The following is a 13,582-nucleotide window of genomic DNA, read 5'->3' as shown; positions in this document are numbered from 1 at the left end:
AGTCATTTTGAAGAATGAACAGCAACGTTGCCTATCTTTCTAAATTACACTTCCAAAATTCCCAGAAAATAACAGTTTCCCAACTTAGTATTAATGAAATGTGGGCAAGGTGGGTCCCACTTCAAAGCATAGACATTTCCATGGTTACCAGGTAGATGATGTGATGGGGAATAGGGGAAAATCTCAAAAAAAAAAAAAAAAAAAAAAAGACTTGTTGGGCAGACAAATCTGTTGGTGTTCATTGTTGTTCCTGACGGCCTACCGTTGGAGGTTCAAATTTCTTAGATCAGCATATGAAGACCTTCAAAATTTTGGGCCTGTCCTTTCCCACCCTCCTACCTTCATCTGATAGAAACACTTCACACTTGTCCTTTCACATTTTACTCTGATTTGTAAATTCATGGACAAAGAAGGTATCCTTTGAAACATTTGGATTTTTAAAAAGAAATTTACAAAGTGGATTACTTTAAATGTAAATTTAATGACTCAAATTCTCAAGGTTTCTAAGCTAATTAGAGTAAACCAGTCAAGCCATTTTCACCGCACCTGAGCCAAAAATGCACCCAATTCCTAATAAGGAGATTTGCAGGTTGAAACCTAAGTTTTCCTCGTTCATTCTCATTTAAATTCAGAACACAATCAATACAAATCTATACAGACTTGTTAATTATTCAAGGAGGATTTGAATAAAGAGCAGAGGATTTGAGCAGGGATTTCCGAAGTTTTCTGAAACTCAAAAACCAATAACCTATGCTAATCAATAACGGTTCCATCCCTTACTTATAGGATATAGAAGAACAGGAGAGGATGAAAAAAGGGTTACATGTCAAAAGACATAAAAAGTACAAATCTTAACATGAAAAAGCCGTCGGAGCTGACAACGTAAATGACACTGGGAAAGAACAAATCCGGGGATAGTGTGGAACACGGCAGATCCGCGTCTGGTCCCGGGCACGCTCCGCCGACTTTGGGGAGGCGCCACCTCTAGGATCAATTTCATTGGCGCTCACCTGCCACTCGCACACGCCCCCAGCTCCTCGTCCGCATGCGCACGACGGGCAAACCCGCTAGGCCTTTCTGGTCGCCTTTCCCACCCCTGAATTCGGAACTCGGATGGTTCTGTTTCACGGGACCGCCCCTTCGGCCCAGCCAATGAGGAAGCTGCCTTGGTGTTCCGCCCTCCTTGAAGGCAGTTGCGGCGGCGCAGCTCGCACACCCGGGCGGCGAGTAGGGATGGCTGCTGTAGTGGCGACTGCTGGCTGTCTGTTGCGGCTCCGTGCTGCCCGGGCCGAGGGACATTGGCGTCGGCTGCGTGGTGCGGGGCTGCTGCGGGGCTTCCTGCAGCCCACCTCTGCCGGCAGGGATGCGGCCCAGAGGCGGCAGGTGGCTCACTTCACTTTCCAGCCCGACCCGGAGCCCATGGAGTACGGTGAGCTAGGACCTGCCTTTTCTGCTCCCGCTGCAACTCAGACTCCCTGGCGGGCGGGCACGCTCAAGGAATGCCACCCGCTAGGTCTAGGGTAGGGGCAGACAGGCAGATCGTGCGTCCCGGCATAATCCCTGCCCTGCTCTCTGGAGCCTCGTCCTACCTTAGGGTCTGGCTGTGGTTTCCTCCTCGCTCTGTTTTGGTGACCGTTCAACCCTTGAGAGGCAGCCCCTTGGCACCCTCGAGATGGGTGAGAGGACACACTGCGCTTTGGAAGGGCTTGAGGTGGAGGGGTGGTTCCTAGGGAACGCCTCGCTTTCTCCATCCTTGTCTTCCCAACCCTGGCTTTAGGTGGTGTTGTCCCAGCTTGTCGAGGGGTTGGCCACTAATTACTGGCAGCGGTATATAAATGAAATATTTTCCCCCCTCCTTTGGCAGGTAAGAGAAAACGGAGGAAGTAAGTAACTGAATTGATTTTCCCAAGGTCACAGAATAGGTTCTTCCTAGAGATGGGAGAGTCCGGGTTTCCTAGCTAAGCCTAGTACTGAGCTTGTGCTGGGGTAGGTTGCCACTTAGCCAAGGAGGTGTAATCGATGTAGGTGAAGGGAGGAAGAAGCCATCTCCTGCTTCTAACGGTAAGAAGGACACGTAACACACCTCAGAGTATGACAGTTGTATGACTTTTACAATTTTTTCCTGCGAGTTTTATGTAATCTCCAAAAGATCCGGTGCCATCATCAGAACATTGGAAACAATAAGAAAACGGTTGCCTTTTCCTTGTCTAATAAATTCTTACATGCTAGAGCTGAAGTTTGTCTTTACTTGTGAATAATAAGAATGACTATTTATTGAGTGCTTACCTGGGGCAGGCACTGTGCTCAGAAATTTACATTCTCATCTCATTTAATACTTAAGACAAACTTAAAGATGTCAACAATGTTTTCATTCCCATTTTTCAGTTAGGTTAACTGAGGTCTTGAGATAGTTTGTCCAAGGTTACGTGGGTAAGTTAGTGGTAGCTTCAACTTTGGAATTATTCAGATTCCAGAGCTTCCATTCTAAACAATGTGCTAAAATGCATGTAGAAAAAGTTTGCAAAGAGGTGTCCCAGTTTTGCGAAACAGTAGATACCATAAAGGTGAATAGTAGCAATTTTTTCTCACCACGAACCTCGAATTCTGTCTTCAGAGCAAAGAAACTTTAGCCCAGTACTTGAGAAATTGAGCGTAGGCCTTATTAACCCCCTTATGTAATTGTTAAATTGCTAAAATTTGAGTACAATGATAATCATGTTTTAATGTTTATTCTTATTATAGAAATAAAAACATCATAGATAATTTGGACAGTAGAAAAAGTGAAAAAAAAAAGCAAGTAATCTCACCACCCATTACTGTAAATATTGCTAACATTTTGAGGTGTATCCTTCCAGGTATTTCCTTCTAGTTTAGTGGAATTAAATTATTCTACTAATAAAATTAGTGGAATTAAATATCTGTAGTTTTAATACAAACATAATCTGCATTATTTAATGAGAAACATTTTCCCATATTGTTATATAGTTTTTATAACCTTCTTTAGAAGACATGTTCTCTGGAGTAGAAACACTCATAATTGAGTGGTTAAAATCTTGCCCTAGAATCAGATTGTCCTAGGTTCAGTCTTGGCCCTACTTCTGTAACTGTGGACTCATCACTTAACCTCTTTAAGTTTCAATTTCTTTATAAATAAGGAATTAATAATAAGACCTACTTCAGAAGATTGTTATGAGGACTAAATAAGGATAATGTGTATGATGTACTTAACACAGTCTCTGACAACTAGCTAAGAAGCACTCAGCAATAAATGAAACTTTAATTGCCGTTATGCTTTAGTTGTTACAGTTTTGCAATGTTACAAATAATGCAGATAGAAACATTTCATATATTTTATGTATCTGAGATTATTTCTTTAGGTTAAAGTTCCAGGGATATTTCTGACTCAAAGATATGAACACTTCAATGGATTTTTAATGCTTAGTTCAAATTACCAGTTTATACTCCCATGGGTGTTATGCTAAAATCGCAGGTGTATTGTGATGTGATTCATAATAAAAAAATACATGTTTGGTTTTTGTTCCAATTCTGGCAGAGCTCCTAAAACCCTTGAAATTTCCTGTGAAGGGAGCAGTAAAAGTATCTTTTGTTATGTTAATGTTGTTTTTTGAAAGTTCCTAAATCACTTAAGGATGGGATCTTGGTCTATGGAAGAACCAACCCTGTGATTAGAAGTCTGGAACTTTTAATTCCATCTCCCTGACCTCTGATGAGGGAAGAGGGACTGGAGATTGAATAAATTACCACTGGCCCATGGTTTAATCATCATGCCCATTTAATGAAGCTTCCATAAAAACCCAAAAGGACAGGACTCAGAGAGCTTCTGGGTTGGTGAACAGATGGAGATTCTGGGAGAATGGTGTGCTCAGAGAGCATGGAAGCTCCTCACCCCTTCACACAATACTTGCCCTATGCATCTCTTCTATCTGGCTGTGCCTGAGTTATATCCCGCAATCTAGTAAGTAAAATGTTTCTCTGAGTTCTGGGAGCTGGTTTAACAAATTAATTGAACCCAAGGAGGGGGTTGTGGGAAACTCTGATCTTTAGCTGGTTAATCAGAAGCACAGGTGACAACCTGAACTTGCGATTGTCATCTGAATTGGGGGGAGGGGGCAGTTTTGTGGGACTGAGCCCTTAAGCTCTGGAATCTGATGTAACCTCTAGGTAGATAGTCATAGAATTGAGTTAAATTTTAGGACATCCAGCTGGTATCACAGAATCGCTCGGTAGTGTGTTAAAAACACACCCACAATGGAATTAGTGTCAGAATTGTATGTGTGCACACACATTATTTAACAGCATTTTGGATCCATGGTTGGAAATACAAAAACAATGTTTTCTCTCTGCGGTTGGTTGAATCCAAGAATGCAAAACCGGAGGATACAAAGGGCCCGCTGTATTTATTGAAAAACATTGACGTCTAAGTGGACCCATGCAGTTCAAGGGTCAACTGTAGTTTTGTACTACCGTTTTTTGTATTAAAGATATTAATGATGATATTAGCTTTCTGCCTTTCATAGGTGCTACAGAGTATTTTCATTCTTTTGGTTATTTTGACACATGAAAAGGACTAGTTAAAATAGAGTGGTGGTTAGGGTCCACTCTGAGGAGGTGACGTTTAAGCCCCATTGTGAGGAATGACAAAGGAATCACCCCTACAAAGATCAGGGTGGAACAAGGAAGAAAGGAAGAAACAAGGCCAGACAAGGGCAGGTGCCCTGAAGTGGAGGGAGCCTGTGCTGTGTGACTGAGAAGGCCATTGTGGTTGGGATATGCTGAGTAGGGGGAAATAGGTGGCTGCCAAAGACCAAAGGTGGGGTAGACTGAAGAGTCTTCTTTCCGGTATTAGAGTTTGTAGGGAACAGAACATGAGTAGAGAGGTTAGAAAGCAGGGGCTTAATATGAGGAATGGAAAATAATGAGTTTGGAGGAAAAGGATGAGGGGTAGGAAATAAGTTTGGAAAGGCCAATGGAGGCCTCGGAAGCCAGAATAAAAGTTGGGGGAGAGCAAAGCTTGAATATCTCCAATATAGCCTACATGTGCTGGATGAATTACATTTAAGTTTGGACTTCATTCTTTGGACTGTGGAGGGCCATTGAATGTTTTTAGGCAAGAAAGTGACTTGAGATGTGCTCATGTTACATGATTAGGAAAGTTTATAGAGTGGATCATTGAGGGGAAGGTAAGGTGGCAGAGAAATCAGTCAGAAGGATATTGTAATTGTCCACATTAGAGGATATCATTGTTTGAACTTGGAGAGTGCCAGTGGGAATTGTTGTATGTTTTGGAGGAATTGATCAGATTTGGCACTGTGGGGGGTGAGGGAAAGGGGTATCAAAGGTGACTTGACATTTTCAGCCTGGGAGGCTAAAAGGATGATGATAAGAGAAGTGGTATCTCTGATACAAATGAGGAGTGCTGGAGGAGAAGCACGTTTTCTGAGGGAGATTGGGGATGACTTAGATTTTTGATTTGTTGACTTGATGTCTTAGTCTGTTTAGGCTGCTATAACAAGAATACTATAGACTGAGTGGCTTACAAGCAACAAATTTGTTTTTCACAGTCTGGAAGCTGGGGAGTCTAAGATCAAGGCATTGGCAGATTCGTGTCTGGTGAGCTCCCTTGTTCTCAGACTGCCCTCTTCTCACTGTGTACTCCCGTTGTGGAAGGGGTGGGAGAGCTCTCTGAGGTCTCATGAGTGCTATGCCCTCATGACCTAATCACCTCCCAAAGGCCCCACCTCTTAACACCGTACATTAGGGATTAGTTTCAACATATGAATTTGGGGAGACATAGACATTCAGCCTATAGCATGGAAATGTTGTGGAGTAAAGCACTATGAGGAAGGCTAGTCTGAGTGCTAATCTGCCACCAAAACAACTATGTCAAAGTTGGGAACCCTTGAGACTAGATAGTTCTCTCCATGTCGCTTTTCCCCAGTCTTACTCAGAATTGTCTCAAATGTGTATCCTTCCTCTTTTCTCTTCCAAGTCTGTATTTCCTTGTTCTCACTCACTTTATTACTGCTCACCCAAACCTTTCTGTTGTACCCCACAGAATGATAATAATGATCGATACTTGCCAGTGTCCATCATGTGCCAGACACTGTTCTGAGTGCCTTAAATGTATCAGTTCATTTAATCCTCATATATAATAACAGTGCTGTGATAGACATTTTATTATGATCCATGTTTTACAGATGAAGTAACAGACACAAAGAGGTTAAAGTTCTATTTTTTGACATTTCAACTTCCCTAGGTCACCCCACTTGTAAGAAGTGGAGCCAAGCTTCCTTTTTAAGTTGTCTGGCTCAGTCTGGCTTCAAGAGGCCATTCTTCTAAGCACTCTGCTCTTCTACCTTTGCATCTTTTGTACATGCTTCAGTTTCTACACATAGCACTTGGCTCCCTCTTAACTCTACCTCAAACCTGGCTTTCCCCAAATCTGCTGCTGCTTTTGCATCTCATTTGAGTAGACACTACAGTCCTTCTCTTTCATTGTGATTTACCCAACTTCAAGTTTCTTCTCTATTTAATTTATAATCAGGGAACTTGATTCATACTTTTCCTAATCCCATTTTTGCCATTGTTGTGGAAGATGGCAACATTCTAGAGGCAATATTGGAAAGAAGTTAAGAGTTGGGTGGGGTCCTTTAGTTGGACATGCCGAAATCTGAACCTCACTTTCCGACTTTTCATTGTGACGTTGCCCAAGTTTGTCAGTCTTCAGAAGCTTTCTTCATCTGTATTGCCTCAGAGCAATACAGAGGGGACTCAAAGAGATAATCCTTATGATTACTGGTGCCAGTTATGCTGGAATTGGTCTCCCTAACTAGGGGAAATGGAAGAGAAGCAGCACAGAACAGATGGTCAATAAGTGGTAGACATTTGATAGTAACTACCTCACTGAATTCTCACAATTGCCCTATACATTAGATATTATCCCTGTTTTAGAGAGGAGCAAGCTGAATGTCAACAGTTAAGTATCTTTCCTTGTCGCATCCAGCGTAACACGGGCAGTGAGAGAATGAAAAGAGGTGACGAAGGGTTAAAAAAGAAACAGAAATCAAGAAATTTGTGCAATAGGGGCCACGGGTCTCACAGACTCAAAGACTGAGAACCCTGAATTGGGCCACCTTGTGGCTTTTATTGATGTACACACAGGAAGTAGCATTGTTTTCTCCACTGTCTGTGAGTCTCATACATCATACCAGAAAACTGATTCAAACCAATCACCCGTGCCTACAAGCAGCTGGAATCGAAAGTCCCATGATGTCTTAATAATTGTGGTATGTGCCTCCCCAGGGAGAAAACCTTTATGCTGAAACTTATTGATAAGAATAGAAGGACAACTGATGTTATCACATCATTGAATCACTTCCCAAGCAGGTTGTGGGAAGGAATATAGCCACATAGGTAGAAGCTCTCCTTAGACGGGGGAAGGTGGGGGGCCGTGCCCACCTCTATCGATCCCATGAGTTCTCTAGGTGGTTCCCACACAACTGTGCCTGGCTTAGGTCATCCCCCCCGTGGGGAATCTTACTCGTCATTGGCTATCCAGCCATCTTTTGGGGCCAAACAGGGAGACATAAGGTGTAAGCACAAAGGTGAAGAAAGTTCCTGAAAGGATCCATCTCACAGACTCTTCTTTCTTTAGGGGTAGGCATGAGGGGACAGACGGTTAGGCTGCTGCGTGACAGCATCTCCCCCTTTTTGTTTTTGAAGCATGAGAAGCACAGATCTCGTGGATTCTTCATTCATTGCCCGTCGGAGGGCTGTTTGTCCATTTCTGAGGACTAAACAAAATAAACATAAAACAGTAAACAGAATGACAATAGCACACGCAAACCCTCCACTCAAAATCTTTATCCTATTGACAGGGTTTGAAGTAGAAAATCCTTCTGCAGCCGCAGAAAGTGCCTCCTCTCCAGGGAGGAGTTGAAGCTTGGCCTTAGACATCTGATCAACTTCTTGTTGCAGTTGTAAAATGTCCATAGTGAGATTAGGCATATGCCCCAGGAGATGGGCTCGTACCTCAGACCACGGGGTACGAGTTTGATTATAAGAAAAAGGGGTTACACAATAGGTAGATATATTCCAATCACATTTTAAAGTAATCATAGTATGGAGATTTTCCAATTGATCGTCAAGAAATACAACAGTAGTTTCTAAATCATCTAATCTAACTTTAATTTCCTGATCTATTTTAACTTGTTGATTCCAAGATTTACTAGCATTTTTATGTCATTTTTGTACAAATTCAGTGGTCTGTACCGTTTGGTGTAGAGCTACTCCAGAAACGGCAGCGACTGTGGTTATAGCAATTATTCCCATAATAGCCGCAGTAAAGAGTCCAATAAATCTTTTGGTTCTATGTAAGATCTGATGAAAAAATTGAAGAATAATATGGACTGTGGGGGAACCTTCCCACACCCGCATGGCCTGAACAGGGAGCCATAGCCCCCGTCTTTTTTTTTAAGTCACAATATTATCACTGGAGGCATTATAAATGGAAGAATTAATACAGGTATACAATCGACATTGAGAACATTTAACTAATTTTGAGGTTTGATCAACAATAATAGTTCCTACTAGGAATACAAAAGGAGTCTTGAGACATGTTTGTAAATAAAATGTTTTTGTTTTTTGAAGCCGGAAAGTGTATAGATTTATTTCTTTTTGGGAACTATTACCTTTCCATATCTGATTTTGTCCAAGACTCAAGACTACTTTCCATATGGTCTTTTGAAATGGGCCTCAGATGGGTTTAATCATTTTTAGTTGAGGAGGAGCAAGAGCCCTATCCCTCCAAGAGATGGGGACATTATATGTTGATTTAACGATTCTTGGATATCCATCTCCAGACAACAAGTCACTCAGAGATCTATGTCCAGTACACATTAATCGTGAACAGCTGTTAATTGAAGCCCCATAAAGGCCCCAGTCAATCACAGTTCCATAGTTATTGTTAAACAATATACAGTCCATGGTCCCTTGGCACTCTTCCCAGTGGACCCTAGACTGATTATTAATGATGTCACTATTTTGAAGACAAGAAGGTATAAGTGGAGGAAAGCTATGAGTACTTAATTGTTGTTTTAAAAATCCTTTCCCAGAGATCATAAACAAATCTTTATATGTATCATTTTCTCATCCTCTTGGAATTACCCAGGCATGATCTATCAAAGAAACACATGAAAGAATAGACCAATACAAAGAGGGGTATACAGATACCCTAGAGATGTATGGCTGGAGAATGTAAATTCTCGGCCTTTTTCTTCAGGAAATTCTGGGCCTCTTTGACCCTCCCGTCCTGGGAATCAGGAACTATCGTTAATATAAATTAAAGGAGGGTCATCATGCCAGGTCACAGGGGTTAGTAATGGTGGGTTAGGGATATAAGCCCAATAAGTAAAATTATCAGCTTTAACACTTAATGGAAGGCAACTTGCAATAGAAAGCACTGCCATAATGGATACCAACATATTGGCATCAGATTTGGGAATTTTTTCTTTGATGAATCTTTTTTCCGCTTCCTGGGACAACTTCATCAGTTGCCTCCAAGTTGGAAGTGCAGTAGCTCTTGATTCAGGTGTCTTAATTGATGGTGACACTGATGTTACAGGAATAGGCTGGCATGAGGTACTATAAGGCCCAGGATCTGGTGATGGAACAACAGCCAACGGGGGTGGTGGCAGGTTAGACTGATGATAAGAAGCGGAAGGCTGAGATGTGACACAGGACATCTCCATGGTAGACGGTCCTCAATGTTTCAGACCTTGTAAATGGTTGCAGCCATCTATACTGGCTCTGCTGTTGTTGGTTCTTCCTGCTGTTGACTGTCAGACTGGTCTTCGGTGTGTTGTTTATGATATGGTTTAGTACACTGACTGGGCACCCACAAAGGACATTCTTTTGGTCCTGGAGAAACCCAAGCATAACCTTGTCCCCATGTTAACAAAGTTCCTAACTGCCATTGATTAGTTTGGATATCTTTCCACCAAATGGGCACATTCTCCAAAGCTTTAGGACTATAGAGATTGTTAAAATGTCTTTCAGTAGCTGTGTGCCCAAGGTGCGGTTCTGTGCTGGAGCCAGAATAATTTAAAACATTTAAAATAAACATGGCTTTAGCTAGCTGAACTTGTGGCGGATCCTTGCTGTCTCCCCCTTTTTGTTTTTGAAGTTGTCTTTTCAAAGTACAATTAGCACATTCAACAGTGGCTTGGCCTTGTGGATTATAAGGAATTCCTGTGGTGTGATTAGTTTTCCACAGTTCACAGAACTTTGTAAATTTTGTTATAAGCAGGGCCATTATCTGTTTTAATTACTTGAGGAAGCCCCATGATTGAAAAACAGGTAAGTAAATGGTGTCAGGAGTGTTTGGTGGTCTCACCGGTTTGCGCAGTGGCGGTGAGATAGCCAGAGGTAGTATCAACAGTAACATGGACAAAAGAAGGGGCATGAGTCACATCCATCTGCCAGATAGCATTGGGGACTAAACCTCGGGGATTGGCCCCTTCAGGACACTCCTGTGGGGCATTAAGGATTTGACAAGTTGGACAGGTTTGTACAATCTGTTGAGCTTGTTTATAAGTAATAGGAAAGCGGGCCCAGAGGCCGCCGGTATTCACATGAGTCAGAGAATGAAAATGGGTTGCCGTGGTAACCAGGGCACTTGCTACTAATGAATCAGCAATAGCATTGCCACGCATCAATTGTCCTGGTAAAGGGTATGAGAGTGAATATGTGTAATTAAAAATGGATGATGACGGTTTCTTACCACCTGTTGGGAGTTGATTAAAAAGAAGTTGGAGAGACGGGTTTGAATTATAAGATAAAGACGCCGTCTCAATGTTTTGTACTGTATGTACAACATAGGCAGAATCAGAAACAATATTTAAAGGCTCAGTAAAATTTTTTTAAAGCAATTAGAACAGCTACCAATTCTGCTATTTGTGTAGAGGCACAATTAGTTTGTATGAATTGTTGGTCCATTTCACTGACAATGGCTGCCTTACCCTTACTAGATATGTCAGTGAAAACTGTGATACCCTGTGGAATAGGGGTTGGTCCAAGCTTTTTAGGTAAAATCATTTAGTTTTTAGAAGAAACTGGACTAACTTGTTTTTTGGATAATGATTGTCAGTTACTCCAAAAAATTAAAAAATAGCAGTTTGCCAAGATTCAGAAAGAATGTTTAAATGTGTTATTTGTTGTTTTTGAAAGGAACTACTATTTTACTTGGTTCTTTGTCCATTTAAATGAAGCACCCTGGTGATATGAGTTCTGAGGTTAATTTTATATAACTTGGGAGTGACTTAACGAAGTTGTTAGGCAGAAACAGGTACTCTACCAGGTCATTTTGTTGAATAATGACCGCCACAGGCGAATGTAGAGTGGGGAAAATTAAAATTTGTGAAGGCAAAAAGGGATCAATACGTTGAACTTGAGCATAGTGAATTTTTTTTCCAACTGATTCTAACTCTTTGTTGGCTTGAGGAGTTAGGATGTGGGGGCTATCCAGTTGAGGGGGGCCCCGCAAAGGACCAAATAAATTACTGAGAGCACAAGTGGGAATTCCCAGAGTTGGACGTAGCCAATTAATATCTCCCAATAATTTTTGTAATTCACTTAATGTAGAGATTTGATCTTTCCTAATTTGTACTTTTTGAGGCCGGATGGTCTGTCTATCTACTATAGCTCCTAGATATTGTATAGGGGTGGTAGTTTGAATCTTATCAGTAACAATACAGAGACCTTCTGACTTGAGCTGTTCCTGGAGTAACTTAAAACAATTAGCTAAAATCTCTGTAGAAGATGCAGCACAGAGAATGTCATCCATATAGTGAATGATACAACAATCTGGAAATTTTTCTCTAACTGGCAAAACAGCTCGAGCTACAAAAAACTGGCAAATTATATATATATGCTATTAAGCATTCCCTGTGGAAGAACTTTCCATTGATATCTTTTGATAGGTTTTTTGTTATTTATAGAAGGTACTGAAAATGCAAATCTAGGGCAGTCTTAAGGATGTAAGGAGGTAGTATAAAAACAATCCTGTAAGTCTATTATTACTAATGGCCAATTTTTAGCAATCATGGACGGTTGTGGGAGTCCAGGCTGTAAAGGACCCATAGGTTCGATTAGAGCATTAATAGTTCGCAAATCAGTGAACATTCGCCATTTTTCTGATTTTTCTTTTATCACAAACATAGGCGAATTCCATGGACTAGTGGAGGGCTCTGTATGATCTTGTTCTAATTGGTTTTGTACTAATTCTGTCAAAGCCTCCAATTTTTTTTTTTTTTTTTTTTTGAGAGGGGACCCTGTCCTATCCAAAGAGGCTTGTTATTAATCCATTTAAGAACTGTAAGAGTCCACAGTTCTGCAACAGTGGCCCCTACATAAAAGGCTCCTGATTTTCTGATTTAAATCCCAGTCCCTCACATCCTTGTTGAGAGGAGTGCTGTATAGGTTGAGTGATTCCCTGATTCAATTTTCCTAAACCTTTTCCTGGCTGATCGCCCATATGACTCATCATATTTTGACTTTGAGGACTATATTGTCCAGGGGATATCCAGATTTCTGCTTCCCATTGAGTGAGCAGATCTCGACCCCATAAATTCACTGGAATGTCAGCAACATAAGGTTGTAAAAATCCCTTTTGTCCCTCAGATCCGAAGCAAGAAAGAATGCGAACACTTTGATACAAACCTGAGTCTCGGCCCACCCCAACGATATTAATGTTGGGCTCCTGGACTTGCCAGTTCACTGGCCATTACTGAGAGCTAGTTATAGGAACATCAGCTCCTGTATTTAAAAGACCCTTCAATTTTTTACCTTGTATTTCAATTTGACAAACTGGACGGATTCCTGATATTTTTCCTGCTAGAAAAATACCTGCCAGACCGGTATTTCCAAATCCCCCAGTTCCTCTTTTTTGTGTTCCCTTTTTTCCTGGGGGGGATAGGGGGTGAAAAGGAGTTGAGCAACTCATTCCTCCTTTTCAGCTGACCAGGGAACGGAAGAGACCTTATAATTTGAATCTCTCCCTCATAGTCTGGATCAATTATGCCAGTGTGGACTGTAACTCCTTTTGATGTTAAGCTTGAACGACCAAGGAGAAGTTCGACTGTATTTGGAGGGATTGGTCAAATTATTCCCGTGGGCACACGAAGGGGGTTTCCCCTGGAAGCAGCAGAATATCTTGAGTTGTGCAGATGTCTCTTGCAGCACTTCCCTCGGTGGCAGGAGTTAATTGTTGTACTGATAATTTTGGGGAGGAGGCACAGCCTGGTAATTTTGAGGCATCGCCTGACTCACATATGCCCCAGTTATTGTCTGGGCCTGGGGCTGGCCCTGCCTCCCATTTCCCTTAAGGAGTGTTCCATCTTTGTGATATGATGATTTACATTCTGATGCCCAATGATTTCCTTTCTTGCATCGAGGGCAAATCCCGGGTTGTTTAAGACCCTGGGGAACAGAGGAATTCTGTGGTGGAGAATTTTCTTATGGCACTCCCTTTTAGTGTGCCCTGTTTTTCCACAATTATAACAGG

General features: G+C 41.7%; 1 protein-coding gene across 5 annotated transcripts in view; it reads left to right on the top strand.

Annotated features, from left to right (window-relative positions):
- The first annotated feature begins 1,179 nt into the window (after window positions 1-1,179).
- The window catches only part of BCKDHB (branched chain keto acid dehydrogenase E1 subunit beta), a 219,477-nt gene continuing 207,074 nt past the window's right edge, over window positions 1,180-13,582 (top strand). For 4 of the 5 annotated variants that reach the window (XM_019729566.3, XM_074333225.2, XM_019729567.3 and 1 more), the window contains exon 1: window positions 1,181-1,429. In XM_019729566.3, the coding sequence (XP_019585125.1) occupies window positions 1,234-1,429 (196 nt within the window). In that variant the 5' untranslated portion in view covers window positions 1,181-1,233. Of the gene's footprint in view, window positions 1,430-13,582 lie in introns of all 5 variants that reach the window. The other variant, XM_019729568.3, reaches the window with a different exon arrangement.

Source organism: Rhinolophus sinicus, chromosome 2 (assembly GCF_057876585.1).
Source record: "Rhinolophus sinicus isolate RSI-liver-muscle chromosome 2, RSI-T2T, whole genome shotgun sequence".
Lineage (NCBI taxonomy): Eukaryota > Metazoa > Chordata > Mammalia > Chiroptera > Rhinolophidae > Rhinolophus > Rhinolophus sinicus.
The sequence above is the reverse complement of the archived record's forward strand: the minus strand, read 5'-3'. Positions and strand labels throughout refer to the sequence as shown.